The sequence below is a fragment of the Mus caroli genome, chromosome 9 (genome assembly GCF_900094665.2).
Source record: "Mus caroli chromosome 9, CAROLI_EIJ_v1.1, whole genome shotgun sequence".
NCBI classification, from domain to species: Eukaryota; Metazoa; Chordata; class Mammalia; order Rodentia; family Muridae; genus Mus; species Mus caroli.
The window spans coordinates 106,864,645-106,874,639 of NC_034578.1; the positions used below are offsets into that span (position 1 = coordinate 106,864,645).

The window sequence follows — 9,995 nt, forward strand, 5'->3', positions numbered from 1 at the left end:
CTAGGACTAATCAGACGATACTTAGACCCCAGACAATGAGTTCATCCTGGACAGTTTACCCAGTGAAGGAGAAAACTCAGAAGCATTGTGTGGCCGGAGTGTAGGGTGGAGACTGAAGCAAAACTTGGCACAAATAAGCCAGACTGGAATACCTTTGTGCCAAGGTTGACATGTGACATGCTCCAAACAGAGCTTACACAGAGAAACTGAAAAGACAAACATATGCACTGCACAAAGGACCCATATGAGGTGCCAATCTGGCAGGTACAGGGTCCATGGAATGGTCCCCATCCCAGCTCTGGGTCACCACCTCCTTGAAAGTGGTGGATTTTTTCTCTGCAATAAACTCTCTCTGCCTCTATGCACCCCATAGGATTCCCTTAGACTCCAATCCATACCTATAAACAGTATCCAGTTGTCATCATCTGAACCAAAGATAAAAAAGTAAATAGAAAGAAAGAAAAGAAAAGAAAAGAGAAGAAAAGATTCCATGATGCAAACTCTGAACACTGCTCTAAGAGAATCAAGTGTCACTTAAAGACAGACTCAAGCAAAGCTGACCTGAGGTGGGAGGCAGGAGACTGACCCTAATAATCGAAGCTCGATTCTTCCATCAATGCTAATTTGAGGATTAACTAAACCTTTTGATTATCTATTAGACAGTGAATGCCAAGTACATTTAATGCTTAACCTTCGTGGACATCCTCACATTCCATGGGCTGTGAACTAAAGAAGTGCTTTACAAAGGTCCCAGACCAGCATCAGCTTCATCTTCAGACTAGATACATACACTCTTTGGCTTCCCCAAAGATCTGTTCTATAAGACACTTGGAAGAGGACTCGGCAAGCAGCTCACATGTTAGTCCTGCAGACTGGGGAAGGTGTAGAGGCATTTTTAAGTCATCGTTCTAATGACTCCTTAGAGATTATTGTTGTTGTTAGTAGTAGTAATGTGTGTGTGAGAGAGCAATATGTATATGTGTATGAGTATATGTATGTGTGTATATGTAAGTATAAGTATATGTAAACCCCAGAGTAAAAGGATGAAAGGAGAGAACTAACTTCCAAGGACTGTCCTCTGATCTTCATGCACACTATGGCACACACACACACACACACACACACACACACGTACACATACACACATTTTTTACCTCATTTCCAAGTCTTCATTCTCCTGTGGTATAAATCTGTACAAGGCAACGTAGGTGTTCATCTGTAATGGGTCTTTGGAAAGAGGTCCCTGCCAGAGAAGATAAAGAGAAATGAGCAAGGAGAGACTAGAAATGGATGTGAATCTGTGACTGCCATGCAGTGCCCGTGTGCAGCTCTCAGGAGTCACCCAGCTGTTGTGACTGGGGCTTCTCTCTTAGCTTGCTTTTAAAATTATATTACATCACATTAAATTATATTTGAGAAAGGGTTTCCTCTTTGTAGCTCCGGCTGGCCTAGAACTAGCTCTGTAGATCAGGCTGACCTCAAATTCACAAGAGATCGCCTGCCCCTGAATCTGGAGTGTTGGGATTAGAGGTGTGTGCCACCACACCCAGCTCCTTAGCTTACTTTTAATTATGGAGTTGGACTCCATTACAATCTATCTGAAATGGTCAGGACATCTCAGAACTAGTTATTTTCCTCAGGTGATCTTTTCTTTGACATAGTTCTTCAAGAAAAATGTCAGAAATGGGGATATTTTCTTTCTAATTTTTTTCCATTTTCAGGCATGTATTATGCATATATGGGGCTTACATACTTGCAGATGCACGTGTGTTTGTATGTGCATGTGAAGGCCCAAGGCTTACGTTAGGACTCCTCCCAGTCATTCATCTCCCCTCTTCCCTGAGGCAGCATCTCTCAATCTCCCTTGAGGGCTTGCAGATGGACCTACTTTTGCAAGCCAGCTTGCTCTGCAGATCCCCTGAGGCTGCAATTACAAGTGGGCCTCTGAGCCCTTCTGGCTTTAATATGAGCAATGTGGATCTGAACTCTGGCCCTCAGGGTTGTGTAGCAAGTGCTTTAACCACTGAGCAGTCCTCTCCTCTGCCTCAAATAAGAACACTTTCTCTAAAAGTAAGAGAGACATGGGAACAGGTATAAATAGACTTTGCTTCCCAAAATCCTTTTGTATGTTTGTGTGAATGCCTAAGTGTGCATATGCACAGATGCGCCACCATACATGTAGTTCCTGTGGAGGACAGAATAGGAATCAGATTTTGTGGAGCTAGAGTTACAGAAGGTCATGAACCACTTGATGTGGCTGCTGGCTACAGAACCTGGCTCTTCTAAAAGGGTCATATGCTGGCAATTTTTATGCCAGCTCGACACAAACTAGAGTCATTGGAAAAGGAAGAGCCTCAACTGAGAAAATGCCTCTTTAAGATCAGGTTGTAGGCAAGCCTGCAGGAGTTTTTCCTAATTAGTGATTGATGGGAGAGGGTCCATCTCATTGTGTGTGGTGCCACCCCTGGACTGGTGGTCTTGGGTTCTATAACAAAGGAGGCTGAGCAAGTTATGAGGCACAAGCCACTAAGCAGCACTCCTTCATGGCCTCTGTGCTAGCTCCTGCCTCTGGATTCCTGTCCTGTTTTTTAGTTCCTGTCCCAACTTCCTTCCATGATGAACAGTGATGCGGAAGTGTAAGCCAAATAAATCCTTTCCTCCCCAAGTTGTTTTGGTCATGGTGTTCCATCACAGCAATAGTGACCTTAACTAGGACAGACATTGGTTCCAGGATAGTGAGGTACTGCTGTGACAGACCCAACCATGTGCTTTTGCGAAGATTGTGGAAGGGCTTTCCAACTTTGGGCTGGAAAAGCCATTGAGTGTTCAAAGCCTGATGAGCACTTCTGTGGGAGCTTGGAAGACAAGAATGTTGAGAACCATGCAGAGAATGGAGGCCTGGCTTGTGAACCTTCAGGGGGAAGTGTGAGAGAATGCTTTAATGACTCTACAGGGCCATTGGCTATTTTGAGTTAAGAATCTGTGGCTCTGGTTCGCTGGGACTGAAGAATCAGATGGAATTAGTCAAACACCAGGGCCACTGAAGTAAAACCTTTGTTTTACTGGGACAATTGATGCTGGTTAGCTGGAGCAGAGAAACTAGTGGTGATTAAGAAGAGACCAGCATCACTGAGGTGAAATCTGGGATGTGTTTCCTCAGAGTCAGCACACAGAGGCTTTACCTTGTGCTGGCAACTGAGCTAGGGAGTGGAAGGTTCCGCCAGGTGGTCGTGGTTTTGAAGGTGTGAATGGCTCATGGAGAACAGCAGAGGCTTGGCACTATGGTAGGGCTGGAGTCTCTGAAGAGAACCCAGGAGAGGCTATTGGTGAAAGGGCAGCCCAGTTTCACAAGAGATTCTGGCATTTTGGGGATGACAGTATCATGGGATGATTGACAGAAGCAGGCATGCAGTGAAGCCAGCCTGAGCTGAGGAGACAAGGTGTGTGTGTGTGTTGCAGCTGGAAGGGCTGGAGAAATCACCCAACTCCATGGAGGATCACAAAAGGGTATCAATGAACCTCAGATATCGAACTCTGAGGTATTTACATGGTTGGAGTTTTCTTTTGCTCTATTCAGACTGTGAACGTGTTCTGGTTTTTCCCTCTTGAAGTGAGGAAGTATTTAGCTTAATTTTAACTTTTACAGGAGTCCTCTGAAGAGATTTTAAACGTTCAAAAGAGAGTGTGGATATTTTAAAGACACTGACTATTTTAAAGGCAGTGAACTTTTAATGTGTTTGAATTTGTAAAGACTGTGAAACTTTTAAAGTTATTTGTGCTTTTAATGGGAGGTCTTGGGGGTAAATGAGAAAGGAAAGGTAGTGGCTTAGGCTCAATAGTGATGCGTTTTTGTGTCAAGATGAAAAGGAACCCTCCACTGGGGGCCCTGTGTTCCATCCTATAGATGACTGTGAGCATCCACTTCTGTATTTGCCAGGCACTAGCATAGCCTCACAAGAGACAGCTATATCAGGGTCCTGTCAGCAAAATCTTGCTGGCATATGCAATAGTGTCTGCATTTGGTGGCTGATTATGGGATGGATCCCCAGGTGGGGCAGTATCTGGATGGTTCATCCTTTCGTCTTAGCTCCAAACTTTGTCTCTGTAACTCCTTCCGTTACATATTTTATTCCCTATTCTAGGGAGGAATGAAGTAGCCACATGTTGGTCTTCCTTCTTCTTGATTTTCTTGTGTTTTGCAAATTGAATCTTGGGTATTCTAGGTTTCTGGGCTGAGCTGAAGGGATCTGCAACCCTATAGGTGGAACAACAATATGAACTAACCAGTACCCCCAGAGCTCATGTCTTTAGCTGCATATGTAGCAGAGGATGGCCTAGTCGGCCATCATTGGGAAGAGAGGCTCCTTGGACTTGCAAACTTTATATGCCCTAGTACAGGGGAATGCCAGGGCCAAGAAGTGGGAGTGAGTGGGTAGGGGAAAAGGGCAGGGGGAGGCTTAAGGGGACTTTTGGGATAGCATTTGAAATGTAAATGAAGAAAATATCTAATAAAAAATTAAAAAAAAAAGAAAAGGAACCCATGGTGCTGGTGAGTTTTATGTCAACTTGACAGATGCTAGAGTCATTGGGGAAGAGGGAGCCTTGGTTCAGAAAAATACCTCCATAAGATCAGGGTATTGGCAAACATGTGGTGTATTTTCTTAATTAGTATTTGACATGGGAGGCCCTGACCCACTGTGGATGAAGCTACCCCTGGGCAAGTGTTCTAGGTTCTGTAAGAAAGCAGGCTGAGTAAACTCTGAAGTTTTATATCAGAAATAGTAATTGTAACCCTATTTAGAACAGGTGAGAAGTGCTCTCAACCATTGAGCCATCTCTCGGGACCCTTAAAACTGACTTTTTATCAGTCAGCTGAAAGTTGGTCTATAGTATATCAAAGATCCCTGTGTACACTCACAGCAATCAATTCATTTCTGGTGAGGAAAAGGCATAGAGTTTTGGCACTGGCGTGATAGTTTATGTCATAGTGCCACTGTCTACTGACTTTGAAATCTTGCAAATGTGATAATAAAATCTGCCAGCTTTGATAGCTTACTGGCAGCCTGCCCAATACTTTATTACTTGCATTAATATAACCAGAGTTCACCACAACCCTGTTAGGTAGGCTTTCTATAGTCCTCAATTTATTAGATTATAAAGGAGTCTTGTAGTGTCATATAAATATTAGCTGATATCACTAACTCAAAATTGTAATGCTATAGATACATTTACATTTTATAATATACAAGCTAAGTATATACATTTATATTTTATAATATATAAGCTAAACTGATATATTCCATATATACAATTACACAATACTTTTAGTACATTGTATAATATAATAAATACATTCTACGTATGGATATAAAACATAAGACGTACACAATTAAGCTGTAGACTTTTGAACCTTGAACTCTTCTATTAACTAACTAACTAACTAACTAATTATTAATTAATGTGTGTATAGCATGCATACTCCAAAATTTACATGTGGAGGCCAGAAGACAACTTAACTTGGAGAATTGGTTCTCTCCTTTTACCATGTGGGTTCTGGGGACTGAACTTAGGTCAGCAGACTTGGCAGCAAGCACCTTTCTCCACTGAGCCAACTCACAGGTCCCTCATTCCACTACAATTTAAAGCTCAGGAACCTTGGACAATATTGCTTGAATCTATGGTAGTCATATGTGTATATGTGAGTGGACATATGTAATACAAGAATACATTCTTGTATAGCACACAGTGTCATCATAATATGATTTGGTGATTAACACAGAATATGTCTTGTGGTAACACATGACAAACAATGTGCATGCCATTAATACAATGTCTATCCTTTCCACCTTTTATATACTGTGCCTCTTCTATTCTGTGTTACTTATTATGTACATCACATTATGCTTCACTGCACTTATCATCAGGCATGTTACATTTTTCTTCAAATGATTCTAAAAGATAATTTGGCACTAAATGATTCTACCAGCTCCCAAAGGGATTTTGGGATCCACTTTGATGATGGCTGACAGCTTGATCCAGGAACTCTCACCTGCTCTGGGATGTCTACATACCTGGTGGTTTATGCTCTTCACTTGATCTCCGAAGTCATCCATACCATTTTCTGGATATGTAAACACTGAGGGAAGAAAGATAGCACAGGAGTTTTGTATGGCTCGTAGCCATGTTTGGGGACATGGATGAAGGGGCTGTCTTGATTCTCCCCTGAGCCAGAGCTTATCATTGGCCTCCTTACCTGCTTTCCCTCCTCCCCATGCAGCATCCTGCTAACCCTAGACAGCATCCCACAGTCTGTGCATCACTGGCCAACTGTGTTTTTGAAACTCCAGTCTCTTCTAGCAGTGTTACATCAGAAGCAGAGGTGTGTTCACTCTGTAGAACCACTTGAGAATCACAATTTTGTTGCCTTTGAACATCTGCCTTTCATAAACACCAGAATTTTAGATTCAATACTACAATGCTAGATTTTTAATGCTGTCTTTATTCTGTCTTGAAGATTAAGTCATTCACTTCAAACTTCAGAGCATACTCCCTGATTACGTATACCCAACATACCAAGGCTATTGCCTTGAATTTCTTTGAGCTTATTTTTGTAATGTGTAATTCTCTTCCATTTGTGCCTTTAAGGCATCACCTTAAAGGCATTGCCTTTGACAAGGAAGCCTCTTAAGATGGGCAGTTCTCACTGCCCAGATGCACACTTGCCTAGAGGTCCTCACAGAAACTCAGTGAGCTTGACTTGCCAGATCTGGTCCATGACCACGGCCAACCTACCATTCTCACCAGATACATCTTCCTTAGGTAGTAAATTGAGGCTGATTGGTCCAAAAGTATGCAGTAAGGTTTGGATCTGTAAATTAACGCCACTGGGATGGCTTGGCAGTTTAGAATAACATGCTTATTCTTATTTTCTTTACAATACCAAGAAGAGGTCAGTACAGGATGGTCCATCCCACAGGAATCTGTATAATTTGGCTCGTTGGTGTAATCATTCTCTCTTTTATTCATTTGTCCTCATAGTTTTCTCATAAAAATCACCCTGTGTGTGCATGCATGTGCATGTTGCATACCACATATGTCCTTCACCCATTGAGCCATCTCACCAGAATCTCTATTGCTATTAAAACAGACTGAGGAACTTCTATATTAAAAAACAAAACAAAGCATTCAAAGCAAGAGCCCCTAAAGAACTTAATTCTCCTGTGTATTCAGTTTATAATTCCAGAGTTTACAGATGTGTTTCATCCACACAGGGATGCCCCAAGGTGCCCATGTGCTACTATGGTACAACACTGAGATGTGAGTGGTCTCTTTCCACAGTTTTTCTAGAGCGTTTGGTCACTTAACTTGGTGTTTACCTGTTGAAACAGGTCAGAGATATATTACAACATTTTCTGGTATTATATCATCTTCTGAAATCCTGATGTAAACATTTGATTCTGTAAGTATAAAACTATATTCTTCCCAAAAGAATGTTAACTATTTAAATGGAAACAAGCCAAAAAGGCTCTAAAGAAGGAATCCTATCAGGTGAGTCTACAGTATCCAATTTAGACTGATTGCACAGTTTTTAAATGTCACCGTATTTTATTCTGTTATTGAATAGCTATCTGATCTTCTAGTTCAAAATATGTGTTATTCCTGTGAGCTGTTGAGAAAATTATTTGAAGTGACTTTAAGTTTGTTTTTAGATATGCAATCAAAAGAATGTAACCAGGAGCAGTGGAAGTTTTAAAATCTATTTCCCCAAGCCATTGCTTCTTTCAAAAAATTTATTTGTAATTATTTAATTGGCATGTGAGTATGTGTGTGCATGTGTATGTGTGTGCACATGAGCTCAATTGCTTATGGAGGCCAGAAGAAAGTATCAGATCCCCTGGACTTGGAGTTGCAGGGGGTTGTGAGCCACTCCACATGGGCTGGGTACTGGAAACTGAACTCAGATCCTCTACAAGACAGTTGCCCTCTGCCCCAAACTGTTTTTGAAACTGTGATTTTCATTAAAAAGCAGAAAGTGAGGCAACTATCTATATACCACCCAACTGTGTATACCATGCAACTATGTATACCACACAACTGTATATACCATGTGACTGTATATACTGTGTGTGTATACCATGCAACTGTGTGTACTACACAATTGGATATACTATATAACTATATAGTGATCAGCCCAATATGCCAACAACCATGTATACCACACAACTATATAATACATAATTGTATGCTGTACAACTGTGTGCACTGTACATCTACATATTCTACATGACTGTATATTGCACAACTGTATACTGTACAACTGCGTATAGTGTACAGCCATATATACCACACAACCATATATACCATACAACGGTATACTATACAACTGTATACTGTACAACTGTGTGTACAACTGTGACCTGTGACACCCATGTCACCTCTTTGCTTCCTGAACCAATGGCTTTGTCCTACGTATGCATGATACTACACCAGCTTACACTACTGAATTATCTGGTGTGAGCCCAGATTTGAATTCTTAGGCTAATACCAATGTAGTCATCATGCAGTGTCCCTTTAAAGGGACATCACTGCTCATGAGACTCTTATTTCAGACTTCTGCATCCATATTCAAGAGAGAGCGGCCAGCGGTTTTCCCTTCTCTGGCCTTGTTTGGTTCTGAAACCAGTGTTATAATAACCTCGTAAACCACGTTAGAGAATGTGGCTGCCTGTCTTCCTTGCAGTACTTTCGTTTCCCAGAGAGAGTTTATGTAATGTGTAAATTTTCTATTCCTTAAATGTTTGGTAGAATTTACCTATGAAGTTGTCCAGCCTTGGTAATTTTGCCATATACAAGAATTTAAATATTGATTTGGTTTCTAGAAAGATTAGAAGCAGCTCCCACTTTCTGCTTCCATTCTGCTACAGTTGGGCTGCAGACACTCTGATGCGACACATTTGGTATCAGCTTGCTTGGAAAAGGTTGTCTAGCTTTCCGGTGAGAATTTGGTCATGGCAGTCTTTTCTCCTTGGATATGGTATCTTGAGTCCCCACTCTCTTCTATCTTAAAATTTGTTAGAGCTTATAAATTTTATTCTCATTAACACACACCCAGGATTTATTGCCCTGTCTTTGCAATTTAATAATGTCTGTTTTTATCTTTATTGTTACCCTCTTCATGCCTTTTATGGATGGAAGAATCATTTTGTTTCCTGACTTTTGATTGGCATGTGTATATGCACACTCCTGTAGATGTGTGCGAGCATGTGTGTGTGTATGCATGTGTATATATGGAGTCTAGAGGATAACCTGGGGTATCATTCCTAAAGATTGCTTTTTCTTCAGTTGATTGGCTCCTCTTTCTCACTTTTAGCATTCAATTTCTGTTAGCTTTTGTAGTTTGGAAAATTTGCTCTTTTTTTTTATTATCTCTTATATAGTTGTGTTTGATCTTTAGTGAAGCACATTTTAGTAAGATCTAAACTGAAATATTTTTACACTTCCTTCAAACAGCATGAGGATCTCTGAATGCCCGATGTCTATTTATAGATCAGCACTTCAGACATTTTATTAACAGATTTTAAAAGCACCATTGCTTTTTAAAAATAAGTAGCCAGTGTTTGCTAGATTTAACTGTGCACCTGTCACTTTCCTTCCTCCCCGTTATTTGTTATTATTGCATGTGTATACAGTGTGTGAGGGTTGGCATGCATGTGGAAGTCAGAGGACAACTTTTAGGGGCCAGTTTTCTTCATCCCTAGTGGGGTCTCGGATTGAACTGATGTTGACAGGCTTCAACCATAACTGCTTCTACTCACGGGTCCATCTCACTGGGCTGCCACCCTCTCTGCTCTTCATCTCAGAGTGATTTTCTCCCTCCCTCCCTCCCTCCCTCCCTCCTTCCTGAAGATGCCATTTTCCTGTTCTTTAGCTTAGGCTATAATCTGTAAGAAGCTCTTCATATAATCATCTTTCCTCTGTGTATAATCTGCCTTTTC

The 9,995-nt window shown here is 41.2% G+C and overlaps 1 protein-coding gene across 3 annotated transcripts in view; it reads right to left on the reverse strand.

The window, feature by feature from the left end:
* The window catches only part of Stac (SH3 and cysteine rich domain), a 123,460-nt gene that overhangs the window by 21,324 nt on the left and 92,141 nt on the right, over positions 1-9,995 (reverse strand). For all 3 annotated transcript variants that reach the window (XM_021172830.1, XM_021172828.1, XM_021172829.2), the window contains 2 exons: positions 6,072-6,136; positions 1,155-1,243 (listed from right to left, as the gene is read on the reverse strand). In XM_021172830.1, coding sequence (XP_021028489.1) covers positions 1,155-1,243; positions 6,072-6,136 — 154 coding nt within the window. The remainder of the gene's footprint in view (positions 1-1,154; positions 1,244-6,071; positions 6,137-9,995) is intronic.